The sequence below is a fragment of the Seriola lalandi genome, unplaced genomic scaffold (genome assembly GCF_002814215.2).
Source record: "Seriola lalandi dorsalis isolate HSWRI2012SDOR001 ecotype SW California unplaced genomic scaffold, Sedor1 jcf7180002054965, whole genome shotgun sequence".
Taxonomy (NCBI): domain Eukaryota; kingdom Metazoa; phylum Chordata; class Actinopteri; order Carangiformes; family Carangidae; genus Seriola; species Seriola lalandi.
Genome location: NW_019525516.1, coordinates 111,820 through 130,411, shown reverse-complemented (window position 1 = coordinate 130,411; position 18,592 = coordinate 111,820). Strand labels below are relative to the sequence as shown.

General features: G+C 43.3%; 2 protein-coding genes across 2 annotated transcripts in view; one reads left to right on the top strand and one right to left on the bottom strand.

Annotated features, from left to right (window-relative positions):
* cpped1 (calcineurin-like phosphoesterase domain containing 1) overlaps nucleotides 1–18,592 on the top strand; it is a 138,712-nt gene that overhangs the window by 71,865 nt on the left and 48,255 nt on the right. The window lies entirely within an intron of this gene.
* Nucleotides 1–18,592, bottom strand: part of shisa9a (shisa family member 9a) — a 42,656-nt gene that overhangs the window by 5,116 nt on the left and 18,948 nt on the right. Inside the window, exon 3 of the mRNA XM_023395539.2 lies at nucleotides 5,664–5,861. Coding sequence (XP_023251307.1) covers nucleotides 5,664–5,861 — 198 coding nt within the window. The remainder of the gene's footprint in view (nucleotides 1–5,663; nucleotides 5,862–18,592) is intronic.

The following is an 18,592-nucleotide window of genomic DNA, read 5'->3' as shown; positions in this document are numbered from 1 at the left end:
GGAGAGGGCAGTGCCTCACCCGCCGAGTTGCCGCTAGACCGCCCCTGGGGATCAAACTTGCTCAGGCGACAGGTGAATCAATCCGGCGGCAGTCAGCTCAACGGTGCACACATCCAGCGGCGTACGTGAGTGGAAATGGAAAACACCGCTGTTACGCAGTATGGGCTCTGCATGCCTCTGCCTGAGAAAGGCCAGCACCCCACAGAGACTAACACACATCATGCATCACCAAAGAAAATCAAGCACTGCTTCTGTGAAGTCCCTCAGCACCAACAACACAAAAGACTTTATTAGGGTTAAACCAGTGTGTCAATCTGCTTCTTATTAGACCATCAGCTCGTCTTCTGCTCAGGTGATGGACGACTAATTAGCTCCCTCTCCTCTTGAAAACCTCCAATGAATTTCTTTTTACATTTTACAATATCTTTCTGCAAAATCCGATTGAATTTATTCCTTATATTTTTTTTTTTGTATTTACTATCAGTGGGTGGATCTCCCCGTCATAGTGCTGCCACCCCAGCAAACAACATCCATTAGTCTGAGCTTCACTGGAGTTTTATTGTCTCATGATAAAGTAAATTCTGCCTGTGAGGCTTTTCCACTCTGAAAAAATGTAAAGTCTTTACAACTGAATGGTTGTATTCCAAGAAAATAGTTATTCAATGTTGGCACAGGATGTGAGATTTAATCTGAACCTGCTCCTGTGTAGAGGATCAGCTGCTACCTCCACTGTGGAAACACAGCGATGTCAGGCAAAGTGGTTGAACTACTGGAAATACTAGCAAATAAAATTAGAGCCACAGGTGTAAACTGCTTGTTATTAAACACTTAGGAATGTGACATTTCAGCCGCCCTCGAAAGGAAGGCTCTGGGAATGACAATGTTGGTCTCTCGGGTTGATGCACCATTTTGGTCCACTCTGAAATATCAACTATTAGGTTGACTGACATGAAATTTTCAACAAGACATTTGTGAGACCCAAAGGATGGATTCTACCGGCTGGTGATCCCCTGACGTCTCCTTTGAGGACGCCACCGTGAGGTTGACATTTTTTGCTTTTTAGTAAAAACCTAGCGTGGCTGTCGACCCTCAGACGCCAGGAAGATGCAAAAAGAAGAAAGAAAACTGCAATTCATTCCCCAATTACTGCGGATCAGCTTTTCAGACCATCTGTGGAAAACTAATTTATTAACAGGCAGATAGGAACATGCAGTTCGTCTCTTTAGGGTTTATGGCGGTTGTCAGATGTAGCAGAGCAGATTGTATTAGACGTGGGCCATAATTGGTCATTTGTACTTGTAGGAGAATGCGTCCTCCTCTGGGTTGAGATACACACATCTGCATCCAGGGACATGTATTAGTTGGTTTTCGCCTTGGTTTCAGTTTGAATTCGATAAAGTGACCTTATATAGATGCACAGGGGGGAGACGGTGGAGGTGGCTATTGATTGACAGAAGTGCGGCTTTATCAGCTGGACGGTAGACCGTCGGGGCCGGCGGCGGAGGCAATTAAAGAGAAAGGAAAAAAGGCAGTTGGGACAATGGTGTTGATCGTAGACGCGGTTCTATATTCCATGGGGTCAACAGGCGGTGAAAACCCCGGAGTGTGTCGCAGACGAGAAGAAAAGAAAAGAAAAGTCCATTTATGCAGCTCAAGATTAACAGAGCTCACATAAAGGTGACTTCAAAACCACCGCTGGCATTTTGGTTTTGTTTGCTGTCATTTACCCCCCCCCCCCCTCCCCCTCCTCTTTCTTCACACCCACAAACATTTCTCAGAGCTTGTGAGTGACGCTCCCATCAGTGGACTCACAGTAATGGTTGCCTCATGGAATCCCAGGCTGCTGCGCTCTATATCTGTGGACAGGTTTCCAATCATTTCATAGGTGCCTCTTTGAATACCACTTGTGGAATGGAAATCTGTCAGTCAAGTGGGGGGGTGGGGGTCGATGGGGGGTGGCTGCCTCCCTTCAATTACAGAAGTGGAATCAGATATGAGCCGCTATAAGGGAGGATTGAGATTAGCAGCCCAGTGATTCTTTAAGGAGCGATACGGAGCAGGTGAAGACGAGAAAAAGAAGGGGAAAGGTGATGGGAAATGCAAAGGAGAGAGAGAGAGAGAGGAGAGGGCAGGAGGCAGATGATAAAGGCGACAATATGAAAGAGGAAGAAGAGAAGATGGGAAGTTGGGAGAGGTGGGAGGGAGCAATAGAAAAGGTGAGAGGAAATGAAGGAGACAGAGAAGTGGAGAGGGAGGGACTGGAGGAGGGAAATGATGAGGGACTGAGAAACGAGCCGAGACATTAAAGGTTAGAGGAGCAAATGGAGGGGGGGGGTCCAGGAGAGGTGGTGAAGGGAGGACGAGGGCCATTTTAGATATAAAGAAGCAGACATGAAGAAGTGGCTTCACAGGGAGCTGAAGAGGAGGAAGGGAAGAATATTGACAGACGTGTGCTAAAAGGGTTGAATAGGTTTTCTACATTGCTGCCTGGATTCAATTCAGTCTTTTTCAAACCCAAATATTCACATTTGCCCCCATTGTAATTGAAGCATACTCGTAGTTTTGCACTTTTTATCACATTAACTTGAAATTGTGTACACTTAAGATTACTTCCAACCGTTTGCAACCGTCATTCTGCTGCGTTTTAGACTGATTTCATGCTCTCCAGCCAGACGCTCTTTCAGAACATGTCAGTGCAGAATAATAATCAGTCACAGGGAACATTTTTTATCAGATAGTTATTCAGGAGTGAGAAAAACTGTCTTTTGTTCATGCGAACAATAAAACATTGGAATTTGAATTTTAAATAGCTCACACTCACAGATTTAGCTTGTTGTTATCGAGGGCTCACAGTTCGATGGTGAGACCATGTCGTTGCCACCATATAGAACTAGTTTAATACAGTGATCAGGGAATTATTAAGGGCGTCATGGAATTCATTACCAAGTTTCTTGATGTTAGAAAATAGTAAAATATGTTTAAAAAAAATTCTATTTAGTTTTCTTTTCTCAGTTATCAATGAAATAATCAAATAGAGGTATTGTATGTTTTAGCTTTTAGAGTTGGAGTTGTGCGTCATAGGGGGTTGTGTTGTGTATTGCGAGTCTTATTGAGCGAGTATGATATGGATGTGTATTGACGCGTCTGCCGTCATTGTCGTATTGTTTATAAATGAATGAGGACCCCAGGAGGAGTAGCCACTGTCACAATACAGCGGCTTTCCGGGGATCTAAAAGAAAAAGAAAACGAAATGCCGATGTCATGATTCCCTTCAGGATCGATTCTCAATTCTCAAAACTCTTGATTCCAAAAGTGTGAAGAAGGGGGGGGCAGTAGTTTCAGGCTCTTAACTCCAGTATCAGTCCGCTGAAGTGCAGTGTGAAACATAACTGCCAGTTATTTAGCTTGATGAAGGTCGTCAAACAGAAAACAGGAGAGAAAGGGAATTATTTTTCCCATTATATTCCGACCATAGTTGACTGGAAGTTTTGTAAAAGTTTTCTGTACGTATAATATGTTTCCTGATTTGGATTATATATATATAATCATTTTTAAAGCATGAAAACAAAGCATCAAAATATAAGTCATCTTTGAATACTGATCGTGTATAGAGTACATTTTCAATTTGTAGTAGTTAAAAAATTTGAGTAATTTAGCTCGAATTTCCTTTTTTCATCATCATCAACCAGTAAGAGATTTTCCCATATTTCCCAAAATGCCACACTGAGTCCCAAGAGCTTGTGCTGCTTCCATCTGTTGGTGTTATGTGCGGTGAGATGAAAGGAAAGCAGCAGCCCGACATCAGAGAGTTTGTAGTTTTTCCAGTTGAGAACCAGTGCGGTTGCATCACTTACTCAAATTGCAGCGTGTCTCTTGGCCGCACCGCCACTCTGATCTGTCCAATCTCCTCTCCGGTGAACAAATTGGCATCTCTGCCTCTCCTATCAGTGATTCCTCCTCTCTTTTGCCGAATACGGCTCGGAAATGTTTTGTGCTGGGAAATAATCCCTTTTTTCTCCAGCCTTCATGAGTCTGAGACCAAGAACATCCTCTGCTGGCATTTCAGGTAACTGGACAATTTTCTGCAATCAGACACAGTTGTAGCTCTGCTCAAAATACTGGCCAGTTCTCAGGGAGTTCTAAAAATACACCAGCAAACAACAAAGAGTCCCGGGTCCAGGGTGACTGTGTTAATCGACGTCTTCGTTGATGTTCTTTTGTTGGGTGGCTTTCCTTTTTAAGGTTAAAAGCTGATGTGTCCACTGTCACTTATTATTCATCTGTGTGTCTGTTTTCAATTTTGCTGGCAGTTACACTGCTACCATGATTGCACAACATCCTCTCGCTTCCCGGGGCACTAAGCAGCATAAATAAAGCGCAATCTATTACTGTAACATGCCCACCGGTGAGTTAGGGGCCGGTTACAGAGGACGATCACACCTATATTTGTCGGCTGAATCATATATTTTACTTTTCTGCTGTTGGGCAAGCAGACTTTTCATAGACGAGATCCGTCTGATTATTATTCTAATAAAGGGCACAAATGCAGACTAATGGCATCTCGTGGCTGTATTTGTAGTTAATATGTGGTGTGAGTGGGCTGCGTTCTGAGTCAAGTGAGGGCGCCGCACCTTTCCAGCATAAACAAGCCACCAAGACGCACACGCTGAAAAATTCACCAGTCAATCTCAAATTAATTCAGGTTATGAAATAGTGATGCCGCTGCCAATAGCATACGGGCATGGTGAGGCGAATTCAAATCAGCTGCACTGGCAAATGACCTCATTGAATTCGGTGGCATGCATTAAGCTGTCAAACAGCTTGATAAGCAGGCTGTTTCTGTTTTACACTGGCTCCAGTTCGCTTAATCAATAACACCTGTCAAATCAGCCCACGGGACTGCTGTAGACTGCTTACATGCATCATTCCTGGAGACCTCTGGGGAAAAAAATCATCTGCTGCCCTCTGTGTGTTTGGATGGCAAAACGTTTAGGGACCGTACGTAAATTATTAGGGAGGGGCGGTGGTGTGAGGAAAAAGAGGGAGGGTTATGTATTTTTAATTTCTGCTGAAGGGAGGGAGGGGATGATCGTTAGTTTTTTCTTCCCCCAGATGAATAATTTAGTTCATCTGTTTCATGAGAGATGTACTCAAAAAAAAAAGCTTTTTGTGTGACATGGACAAGAAATTCATAATTAAAGTGACTATAATAGAACAGTAGATGTGGAACTTTATAGTTAGTTATAGTTATGGATGGGGCTTAATGCCAATAAAAAAAAGTTAAATATGAGGTTCAGCCCCCCCCAATAATGTTTGATACACTCCCTTAGAAAACTATTTAAAAAATAAAAGGCAAGTAATGAATAAATCACAACCCCCGTTCTCCATTTCTCAAGATCAAGAAGTTCTCACTGCCGACTCTGGATACATCCGATCGTGACTCCGCTAACAAGAAAAGGGGGGAAGCCCCGAGACTCGCTGTGACGACGATGCACCCTCTCCGCACGCCGCTGTAGTCACAGCCAGCGGCAACAGCTCGTAAAAAAATCAGTTGCACAACATCAAGTACGCTGCCGCTCTCAAACTGTAAAAAGTGTTTTCTGTTATTCCTCGTGTGAAACTTTAAAGATGATAAGATAATAAGAAGCTTGACAGATACTCACCCACAGCCTTCAGGGAGGCGTACTTGTTGAGATCCTTGTTTTGCTGCTGCTGTTGTTGCTGCTGCTGCTGATGCTGCTGCTGCTGCTGTTGATGATGCTGCTGTTCGTAGACGTGAGCCAGCTGACTGAGCGCAGGGTAAGGGTGCTGCTGGCCCATGTTCGGGCCCGGTCCCACATTGTTGTTGATCTGGCCGCCTTCTGTGGACAAGGACATGCGACAGGACGAGGTTACAAATCAGGTTGAGTGTCGACGGTAATACCTCTCGTTCACACTTTCCAGCACCCACTCACATAACCACCTGTGTTTAATACTGTATTATTATCTGCTGCGGTAGAATCCGTCCACACGCATGAACACGTGAACATTTATTCATTGCCATCAGCGAATGAACTCTTGCCATCTTTCTACAGCTGCAGCCTATTGTACGCCATGCTGCCTAATACACACTTGGACAGGATCCAGTGTGTATACAGTATGTACACTGATTAGCTGCATCTGCTGAGTATTACATGAGATTTTACCAATACATTCACCGTGCATGCCAGTACATTAGTGTCATCATTAGAGCTGAAATTCTCTTGTCCCTGAATACAAATATTATGAATATTACTGAGCTCATTTTTTATGTTTTTTTTATGTACATTTGACTTATCAACCTAAATATGGAAGTAAATGGTGTCAGTCGTCACTATCCGAGGTGCTTTATAGACATATCCTACATATCCTCTAAACTGTGTCTGTAGTGAGAGCTCAGTCGAAAAATCTTATTACCAGGATTTTTCACCATAAAGGAAGTTTGAAGTTTAAAAGCCCAACTGTGTCTTTGTCACTCGACAAGAGCTTCGGCCATTGTTGAGTTTACAAGATGACGTTATAATACAGCTACAGTGAGTCACTAATGGAAAGTGATGAGACGGGGCCAGGGCTAGCTGGTTAGCGTGCTAACTTCATTAGAAGAAAAGACGCGATGGAGACAAGAGTTAACGTTGATGTTGCTTTCCACCTCTGGATCACAGCTGTTGGTGAGTAAAGGAATTAAGTTTGATGCTGACTGGTAACTAAATAGCTGTCATGGTAAAACTTACAAATAGCTCCTTTTTAAAACTTCAACTTCGAGGTAGAAAAAACTAAATGCCAAACAAGCAGAATTTGATCCTTTGTTTTTCAGCATATCCTCTTAACAGTAGTTCTATGGGACTTTTATAGTGCTGACCTGAGGTTATTACTGCTGCAGCAGCACGACAGAATAATCAGTCACATTCAGCCTCTTCAGCCTGCTGCTGTTTTGGGGACAATTGTTCTTGGACATAGTTTTCAGTTTTAGTTTCAGCATGAAAAGTAATTGGGGGGAAATGTTTACTACAGTTTACTACACTACTGTCAATTTTCTTATCATTTATTTTTCGCTAACTGTTCAGACTGCTTCCTTGTTTTGATGCACTCATGATGTGCATATGTATTTCAATATCAAGTTATTATATATTTAAGGTGCATATTCAACTAGTTAAAATACCTTTTTTTTTAAATGTAGTTAACCACTGAAAGTACAAACTATTTCGGGCCTCAAAAGGAAAGAAATGTTTTTTTCTATTGACCTGTGATGACCTGTGAAGAAGTAGGCATATTTCTTTCTCTTGTCTTATACTTATATGTTCTAATTTTGTATCAGATGTAAATTGTCAATTTGATCATTTTATTACAGCTAATTAATTTACATTAAGTTACATAGAGTGTGCAAAACAGTTTCCCCAACACTGGCCCTGAGTAGGAATCACTGATACAGTTGAGTGAGATACATCTTTACACTTTTACTCTATTAGTATGTGAATTTGCCTTTTGGGGCTTTAAATGGATTAAAGTCTCTTTTTTTTATTATAGGAGGAAGTAACACGTATGAATCTGTGCTCCAAAATCATTGCAGCACCAACAGCCAGAAATCTATTGGCTTTAAATTGCTGTCTCTGAACTGAGTCATTAGTAAAACTTGTTTTTGATTTTGATTTACAGCAATAGTGCAGTCGGCTTTATGTTCTGATTGTGATTAGCAGGTAATCATCAGTCGTCCACACCCCAGTGCATTTCAAAAGTAGCCTTCTCAGCCACGGTCATAATTGATTAGTGAATGGATCAGCTGTCCTCCACACACCAGACGGCAGGATAACACGTCTGCGAATGTAGAGATGGAAATGAAGGGCGGCGCCAGCAGCTCCACAGCGATGCGCGAGAGCGGCGGGGAACTGCTCTCTAGCAGAACTGCACAGTCCGACTTTTACAGCTCGGCCTCGTCCTTAAGATATGTGTGGGAATTCAGAGGACGCTTTCTCCAGCATTGTTCTCTCGCCGCACTGGACCCCGACAGATAATTGCAAATTCCTGTTACTGAAGGCAAAGGTATCCTTGCTAAGTGAATACATTCTGCTAAAAGCCCGAGTACTGCCACTTGATAATTTGAAAAAGTAAAGTAAAATTTACGAGAGAGGGGAAAAGGTTAAGAGTGAAATAGGGAGGAGGATGAAGACGCATAAACAATGACCGGTGGAGAAATACAGGAAGTATGTGAAGCACAGAGACAAAATCATGAACACGGAAAGCAAAAGAAAAGAAGACAGACGCACAATAAAAGATGGACAATCTCAACACAGTCCTATAAATACAAACTCTCCCTCTCCTCCTCCTCCTTTGTCCTCTTAAACAGTAGGTGCTCAAACAGATGGCCTTTTGTTGCTCCGCAGCAAACAGAAGAGGAAGTTGTGTGACCGCAGCCCGACAATATTGATTTCCTCCACCATTTTCTCCCTGTTTTCATCTCAGCGGTGCGTTGTTGAGCCGCGAGGTGCGCTCAAAGGCCGTAAACCTCCACAGCTCAACTGTCAAGGCAAAGCAAGTTGTGTTGTTACTAATTAATCACTTAGTCCTGGCACTGACTCAAACCACACACACACACACACACACTGACTGACAAGGTAGACAGGGAGTAGAGACAATTAAAAAGAGCATCAGAGTGAGAAGGCCGTGTAGAAGAAAGAATAAGAGACAAGATTCCCCGATGTGATGAAATGTCCCATGGTGCTCGGTGAAAAGTGAAAGACAAAGACATGTGATGTAAGTTCATATGGACAACTGGAGAAAAAAATGGAAATTGGATGACTGGAAAACGCAATCTTGAAAATGTTTTTTTTTTTTTTTCCCGACCATTTTATTGGATTTGAATGCCACTCGAACAGTGTCTCTCTTGATGCACTACTTGGGTAAACACTTTGTGATGTACTGACTCACTGTCGGCTACATGAATTTAAGTAAATTGAAACTGAGGCCGAGTGAGTGAGGGGGGGGGCATCGGGCGTACGCTGTGGAGGGTAGAGAGGAGAAAAGACAATCATGGGTAGAAGGAATAAGGAGGAAATGGAGCTGAAGGCATTGACCCATTATGATGCCGAAACCCCGTCTCTCTCGTGAGTTTAATAGAATTTCTCAAAAGAAAAACATTCAGTCTAGTGACGACGAAAGCCAGTCCACTGCTTTATCTTTCATACGCCAAACTGTGGTCTTGAGCACAAGCAGCGAGTCCGTGAACAGTCACCCCATCCCCACGATTTACAGATGAAGAGGAAACTACCTCACATCTGTATTTTATAATATAATAATTATCACTGTATGCAAACGATCCTTATGCTGTTAATGAATAAACCCACTGGTGAGACAGAGTTCAGTCGTCAGACGCCGCAGACACGACGCATTAAACCGGGCACATCTGCTCCGCCAAGTTGGATGGCTGTTGGCTGTGACAAGCTGGCAAATCAAATCACTGTCTCACTGAGCCACAAATAAACATCTGGTTACAACCACGGTGCATTTGGTCTTAAGCAATAGTGCGACATTTGGGGAATTACACTTATTCCCTGCGTGACGGAGGGTCAGATGAGGAGACGCAGGCCACTTTCATGTCTGCACTGTAAACATGAGGCTACAGCGAGAAGAGACAGTTAGCTTAACTTAGCTTAGCTTAGCGTAGCATAAAGACAGGAGATGGGGAAACGGCTAGCATGGCTCTGTTCAAAGGTAACAGCATTCATCCACCGGTACCTCTAAAGCTCTTGTTTGTTTAATCCATACCTTTGTAGAGATCAAGTGTTTGAGAGACATAAGTGTGATGATGATGATGATGATGATGATGATGATGATGACGCTGCTAATTGTCTCTTGAGAAGCATTTTTCTGGTCAGTTCACATCCATTGCTTCTAAGATCCAAGACAAGATTTAAAACAGTGTAATGCTTCTCTCCTTGAATCACAGTAACAGTCCCCTGTAGCCGTCTCCGGTATTGACTCTGGAAAACAGTCTGCAATCTCTTCTCCTCGCTCCTGTTTGCTTACAAAGTACTATGATTATTTAAGCTTCATAAACATGCTCAGCAGCTTGACAAGCGTGACGAGAATTTGAGCCAAAATATGGATAATCGCCCACCTTGCCTCATACAGTCTTGAGAGGTTGAATAAAGAAAAATCCAATTATTATACTACTTCAATCCTCTTGTTCTACTCTCCTACTTTAATCTGATCTCAGTCAAAACCCTCTCCTCACTACGTTTTTATCAAAGTGAAAAAGATCTCACACACACACACACACACACACACACACACACACACACACACACTCCGCGGCTCAGGGTCAAAACAAACATGGCACTCTGGATGACATCATCACCGTATGAACCCATTCGTCAGGACGACGGACAGCTGTCACCAGGATGCCCTGTCTGGAGGACGGGGGGGGGGCATTGCCGCTATGGCAACAGTGTGGCACCCGTCTGAACCAAAACAAACTGATCCTCTAACGTCACGTCTGAGAAAAGAAAGGAAAATAAATTGGATACTAAATCAATAATTTAAAAGAAAAAAATCAGATGAGTTAAAAAATTAAATTAGGAAAGAAACAGAAGGAATCTGACATAAAAATTGCTCAGTAGAGCTCAACAGAAACCTCCACCGAAGTCTAATCACCTCAGTTCTTTAGTGCTGTCACAGCCAAGCAGTCCTGGATAGCTGACAGCTGCATAAAGTGCTGGGTGAAAGGTCATGAGGTCATCAAAATCAATAGATCTCTACACATTGTACTTATATCAATGTGAAAATTGATGGAGTGAAATTTCATGTTGCCAAATGTGTTTTAAAAACCTGGTGGACAGTCTGGCGGACAGTGTGTGTGTTTGTGACAAACAAATGAACAGACAGAGGCTGGTTACATAATCTGCAGTTCTTACAGTACAGTAACTACAACCAGCACCTTGTGTAGGAGATATTATCAGCCTTTAAAAAACATGTTTGAATGATTCAATCTCACGATCAATAACAAGCTCACGTCTGTAATGATGGTACGCTGGCTGTTAGCTTTTACTAGCTGGTTATTTTAAACCAGCCACTGTTACTATTGCTTCATTCTTGCATAGCTAAACGGAAATTCAACTTCAAAGACTAGTTATAGTAGAAAGAGTCAGAAATCATATAACACAACAGTGAACTTGCTCGTAGCCAATGAGGGGTTATCATATCTGTGCATTTTTAGCTGCATTGGAAAGGTGGGAAAAACAAAGCCTCGATTGTAAAGCCCACTGATTCATTTCAACAAAACTGCCACGCTAATTCAGAAGTGTTAGGGTTATATTTAGTGCTGGCTGAGTGCGAGTCATTTTCAATTAATGCCATGTCAGAAAACACACACAGGAAACTGACGTGAAAGAAATGTTTTGTATTGTATTTTCCCAGCGAGGTGTGGGATCCACAGTCCTCAGTGATGATCTAATCCGTCCAGTTCCACAGTTTCCATCGGTGGGTGTTTTCCATCTCACAGTCAGTTGAATAGGTGCCAAACGATTTCTAAAGGTCACTTATTATGATTTTTCCTCAGACCTCCGTGGGCTTGACAAGATGGACGTCTGGCTGTGCGAGATTACTGCTGACCAATATGAAAGATTTATCACTTCCTGTGTACCATTTATTTTATTTTTTATTTTCAAAATAAACCACTCACAACGCCGGCTGTCTGCAGAAGTATGTTGTAAAAGTGGCAGTAAATTGGCTTAAGAGTGAATCATCGCTGTGTTACATCAGTCACTGACAGGAGGAAACTGGGCATTTATTTACATGAAGCATTCGAAGAGGACTGCTTAAGGGTTTGTCGAGGTGGAAGAATTGCATTTGGTCTGTATGCCACCGTTTGAACCTTATTTTCAACATTTACATGAACTGGCGCTGCGGGGCAAAGGTGCAGGGGGACGTCAGGATTACAGTGTCAGTGCGACTGCACTGATGAGACAGCGTGCGGATGATGAGCTTATGACCACCAGGTAACAGACAGTGCAGTCAGCGATGCACAAACATGAGTGTGCACAACATAAGACTGCAGAGGCAAAGCCGTGCAGCACCAAAACACTGAGTGATTTCAAAGTCGCACCGTGTCGTCGTCCCCCCCCCCCCCCGTGAGAAGCCAGTCATCCAGCGTGGAGCCAAGAGGCAATCCTCCTGGGGTGGAACCATATCTGTGCTTTTCTCATGTCCCAGACAAGAATATATTTTCTTCTGCTACACACCGAAGGGTGGTAGGGGAGGGGTGGGGGGGTAGAGGTAGACAACACATTCAACTCTGTCCCTTGATGTGTACAGTGTATAGTTGTGTGTGTGCAAGAGAAAATGAAGAAGAAAAAACAAAGAGAGACGGAGACATCAAGAGAGAGCCAGAGCACATGTATGTAGGAGTGCTTCTATCTCATGCTTGGCCCGGCTCCATTGCTACTGGCTGTACAGTGTAATTTCACTGCTTGTTTGATTCGGCGCTGAAAATTGTAAGCAGCTGACTCATCTATTATTCCCTCTTTCTCCTCACTCTGCAAATGGATAAACCCTCTTCTTTTCCTTCAGCTGCAAAACTGCCTCTCTGTCATTACCCAACCCTCTCCATCTCTCTCTTCCTCTCTCCTGTCATGGCAACAGTATTCTCTCGTGTAGTATTTGCTCTGCAGCACACGGCGAGTTCGCATTGTCCCGCAGTCACCCGCGCCCACATATCAACAGGCAGGCCGGCTGTACTGTACTGAAAAAGTCATTGTTATGCAACCTATGTTATGTTGCCTGCTGCTCTGTCGGTCTGTCTGTTCATCGCTCTCCACTTATTCTTCACGTGTCTGCTTGCCTCCTCTGAGCTTGTTCTAGGTCACATCCTAACAGCTTTGTCAGGCATTGTCAAAAAAAAAAAAAGCATGCATGTTTTATAGAAAGACTTGTTCTAGTTTGGTGAAAAAGCTAATTTATGAGTCATCTTTTGGTATAACCGAGCAAGGCATTTTGACATTGAATAGATTGTTGACACAGAAGTCTGCGATGAAAACCTGTGTGAATAGAGCCTGAAAACCAGAGATGCGACATGCGCAGTCGTCCAAAGCTGCTGCATGTTCTGTGAAAATTGGAGCAAGAGTAAATAAATATCTACATGATATAAGTTCAGAACAGTTACATGAAAGCTATGACTAGAAAAAGCATTTTTTCTAAAGTCTCCTGTATTTATTGTGAAGCTGTAAAGAGCTGTATATGACAGTGTACACACGTACTTGTGTGTCAGTAGGAGTGTGTGGGGTCCTCTGTTTTTCTGCATATGCATATTTAGTCACACTGAAAAATGGTAAGCAGGTTATGTGTGAGCCTGTGTGAGGCGGGAGTCGAGAGCCTCCTCTTTATTTGTGCCCCTGTCTGTTTACACTACATAAGAAGCGTCACTTCTGTCTTGACCTCATCCCTTCGGTCGATATCACTCTCCTGCAGCATGGAGGACAGCGAGGATACGCATAGTCCACATAGTGAGGAGAGGCCTCATTGACCACGGCCAGGAGCCGAGTGTAAAATCCCCTCTGTGTGAAGGGCTGTGAGGCGGTTGAGTTCATGTGGAGGCTTGAGCGAGGACGGCGTGTTTGGGCCTTGAAGTGAACGGGTCAGATGTATGTGATTGGTGGGCACGGGGAAGAAAATTCATATGCTTGTGATATATAATTGAGAAAGTTTGCGAGCAAGAGTTACTGCAGAGACAGAGAGCGAAACAAGAACAGATGTCCGAGGCTCCACGGGTCTTGCTACCTGCTGGCGCTGTCAGCAATGGGTGGGAAGTTTGAAGTGAAAGGGCCAAAAACCTCACAGATAGAAACTATTTGATACCGAAGCTTACACTTTGAAAGAGGGCCAGCTTTATGAGAGTCAAGCAAACAACTCACAGCTTTCAGAGGTGCTTCAAAAGTCACAGAGTAGCGTTTAGATCAGCGATTCCCAACCAGGGCTACTCGTATCCCAGCGGCTGCGGAGACCAGGCGATGTGTGGAAAGACTGAGGAGCAGTTCAAGTAATTAGGAAAAAATAGAAGCAAGTCTAAACAGTTAGCTTGAAATCATGTGGTTGAAATAGCTATTAATGATGAATAAAGGTTGAAATAATTAGCTAAAAATAATGCATCAATAGTTAGCTAAAAGACATGAATAAACAGTTTTGGATAAATGGTGAAACTGCTAAAAGTGAAAAGTTAAAATAGATAAGCAGTTGAAATGGTTAGCTAAAAGGCATTGATAAATTGTTGAAATGATTAAAGGTAATGACTAAACGGTTAAAATGCCCAGCTACTGCCACTAGTAGTGTGAATGCAAACTTAAGTAAACCAGCGACAGTTCAGTTGCCTAAAAAATATTGTGGCAAAATCCACTTTTATGTAGTTAATAGTGGTAAATAACCACTGGTTTGGAAACACATTTAGAATATGACGGGTGGTGTCATTGAAAGGTCACCTGAGTTCATCAGGACTGTTCAGTAACACAATAAGTTTCAGAGCTACAAAGTGAGAATCCAGGCATGTGCAATATGATAAAGGATTTTATTATTTTAAAGCCATGTCACTGGCACCAGCATCCGTTTCTTTGCCCAGAAACGGCGCCTTAAGGACTTGTGTGCATGGCCATGAATAAACTATCTTATGTGGCTTAGCCGTAAGGCTGCTGTACGGCATTCAGCACACAACACTGTCTGTCTGCTCCAAAGCAATGTGTCACATCCTCCGTCTTATATATGGCCTTGTTTTCCAAACATTGTTCATCTCATTATCATCACCATATGCTGCTTGCTTTGTCTTCGCTCATTAGCGCATCAGTACACTCCCATTTAGGAAGAGATAGTGAGAGAGAGCTCGGAGGGGGGGCACGATGGAGAGAGTGTCGTGAAATGCTCGAGAGATACAGAGAAATGTGTGCAGCCAACTCTGTTACGAAAGCGATCACATATCTCTGAGTAATTCTCGTGAGGGCTGACCATTAAACAGATAGGAGCGCGATGCAGGGAAACCGTATTATTGAAAAGTCTGTCATGGGAAATGGCGGTGGGAAACGATAGCGGAGAGAATAGCTTATCTACCCTTAATTGTTCCTCCCTGAGCCTTTTGAAAGCACAATGACTTCCGCTGCACCCTTTTATGATTACAGCCTTCCGTCATACCTTCCTCATTTTGAAGAGCTATCGATTTCTATTGTTCCCCCCCCCCCCCATCTCCTATTCACAGTGGAGCATTCGCAGCAGGATTCAACAACTGTCTCCTTCTTGCATTGTCTTGTCACAGGACAATGCATTGACTCCAGTCTCACGGGACATTGTTAAAGCAAGTCGCTGAATCAATAGTAGTATACGACTCTGATATCTATAAAGACAAATATCTCGGGCCGAGGGAGTTGTGTTTTAAAGATTAGCTCAAAACAGTTCTGACGATGACCATCGCTGTTCCTTTCAACATTAATTTCCCTGAACACTGCGTCTAAAGCAAACCTGTACACAAGGACAGTTTTCTTAGATTTTTTTTTTTAATCTGCATCCAATCCTCAACCGAGACAGATGGGAGCGCCCATTTGTAACGGCACCGCACCTGACTTCACACTCATATTTAGACGGAAAAGAATCTACCTTGTGGCGTCTGCACCGCACGAGTGGATGGAAGCAACTCACACGTGAAGGGCATTAGAGCAAAATGAAATGCAAAATAACACCTCGGGATAACGAGACCTGTTTATCAGATGCTTAAAACTGAAAGTCCCCCCTGCACCGCCGAGCGCCGACAGATGTGTGGGAGAGCGCCAGGTGGAAAAACAGAATGTGCAAAAAAAGAAATCGATAAAGTACTGTCTAATAACGGCAAATTTCTTAATTCTTATTTCTCACTGTGGAGAGTGGCAGTGGTAACAGGACCAGTGCTGAGGCGCTATTGTAACTCCAATTGCTAAAATTACCACTGAAAAGGAAAATGCTCAGAATATAATGAGGATTCAGGGAATAATTGATCTGACTTTAATTTCCTACCAGTTGCCAGATACCTCAACTCGTCTTGGGATCATTTTTATGTAAGCTAACCTGAGGCTGCGGTGCTAAAAACTCGATTGACTGAATGACATTTGACAAATAAACTGTGGCGCCTTTTTTATACCCGTTCGAGACGGGAGCGTCGCACCTTTAGATCACCTATATAAAAGGTAGAAAGGAAGAGCAGTCATACATGAGTACATGTTTATGGATACACTCATCTGATACGCCGAGAATGCTGGCGTGTGTCGACGGAGGTGAGGTACCAGGAGAGAAAAACATTGGATTGGTGCATCCTGGCCAAATTTAAAAACTAAATTTCTTTCTTTTGTATTTCAAAATACCAGTTATTGGGGTTTTTCTGTCACACGATTGTTGTGTCATAAGTGCCTCGGGCAGTCATCTCCGGTGGCTACAGACTGGGTGTTCCTCCCTGTGACAGGGCTCATCAGTCACCGGGCGAGAGAGAGAGAGAGAGAGAGAGAGGTAGACAGTGAAAACATAGAAATAAATACCTGCTCCACTAAAGCACATGATTGACAAAGAGGAGCCCCTATTCATCACGGTGATGGAGCACCACTCAAGGAAAGAGAGCATCGGCAATAATATCTGGGCCCATTGTTTTGCTCAACGATCTTCTGTCTCTCTCACAGAAAAATGTTCCATTTTTAACTCATAGCCTGATTGTTTATGAATTTTTGGCAGAAAAAGAGGCCAGTTCTTAAAGTTGGTGTCCTTCATGTTTGTCTCCTTCTAACTTTTTCTTTTTTTCTCCCTGTGAGAGTCTTTTTTTTTTGTTTGTTTTTTTTCCTCCCAAGAGCTCATGAGTGTTTCTGAGCTTCCTGACTGGCAGGATGCTACCACTGCAGTGCCACCTTGACTTACTGGGCCATGCTGCCCCCCCCCCCCCCCCCCTCCAGAGTTATGAGTCAGCAGTGGGACTGCCGCTCCATCAACTGAGGGCAACACGCTGCTAGAGGCAAAGAGAGACAGACAGAGACAGACAGATAGGGAGGGAGGCAGTGGTGATGATAATGATTTCTGTCTCTGCGGGGGGGCTGACACCTCTGACAACATGTCAGCAGCGCCGACCCAGATACCACAGTGGAGAGACGGGCAGGACACTGCTTTTCCAATGGTTGCTCATGTCAGGTAGTTTCCAGTATTCATCGTGATGAAAAGGGAAAACATACGTGATTTAAACTGAAGGGATACAATATTAAGCTTGAATTAACTAATTAGCAAAAGTCCAATATACACTGGGATTCTGAATTGGAGCAGAATTAAAGGCACTGCATTGATTTTACACGTTTCGGTTTCCTTGTCATGGGGAGTAATACTCAGACTCTGAACACAGTTGTATAATGTCGTCTGTGGCTCTGGTTTGAAAGAAATAACCCCGATGACGTCATCGAGGTTATTTCTTTTCATCTTGGCTTTAGACTCAGAAATTTCAACTGAAAGCCTGCGTTGGTCAAGCTGGAGGTCAGTTGGTCAGTATTTTTTTTTTTTATTTTGATCCAGACTAAAACTCAGAAGGTCTCCGTCTCATTTGCCTGAATTTTGACCATTTCTTTGAAGGTGCGCTTTAATATTTTAAAAGGAGAAAAACAAGAAAGAAAACTATGAGATGCAGTTGAAAGCTTCAGAAGCTAAGCGAGTTGGACCTTTGAGCTTAGATTACTTTGTGAAAAATGGCTAATTACATTTTCACATTTTTATTAAATTAACTGCTGGTAACTATGTTCTACACGGAAGACAGCCGGTATCTGATTTTTAATAGAGGCTAAACTCTGTATCAGTCTCACCTTAACACTTAATCCAGCCTCTATTATCCCGCAGCAGCCAGACTGAAGTCGGGATTCTGATAGTGTTTAATTAGTGTAACCTCAGAAATGATTCTCCCTGCGGTCTCTGACCCACAGTCTGCTCCTCTGGCTCCGCTGAAGAGAAGCTTTATGTTTAAAAGCTTTAGTCAGCTGCACCTGGCCCTTGGGCTTGAATCCCTGGCAGGTTCGAGTGTTGGAGCACAGCTGTGAGGGGCTTTTTTTTTCTCTTGGCCCCTGCGAAGACAAGACGGGGGGGGCAACATAGAGCAGATCTCTCCTCGCTCATCCCTCCGCAGCCAGCGGCGGCAGGATGAGAAATGCACGACAATAATCGCTGAATTCAGGCGAAGCGCGGAGTTGAATGCGAGCAGTAACGGCTTAGACTTCGTGCAGTTCACACGGCATCAGAGCGATCTAATCAATCCTAGACCGCAATTACCAGGCTTGTGTTTGTTTGGTGAAGAAAGAAAGAAAAGGGCCTCTAGGTGCACGTCTAGAGAGCGACAGTACAAATAAACCCTAGTTACATACTTTATTTTTTTTTCTGGCGTTGTCTGGCGGCGCAGCAGCTTGATAACACGACGCTTTATCATCATCTACAGACGCGGTTTGTTCTGCTCGCAGAGTTTATGACATTTAGAAGTTTCCTCAACAACAACATACTAACCACAATCCGTTCTTCTTCTTTGTTTCTCTTTCATGTCTTCCCGCCCACCCCCCTCCCTCCCTCC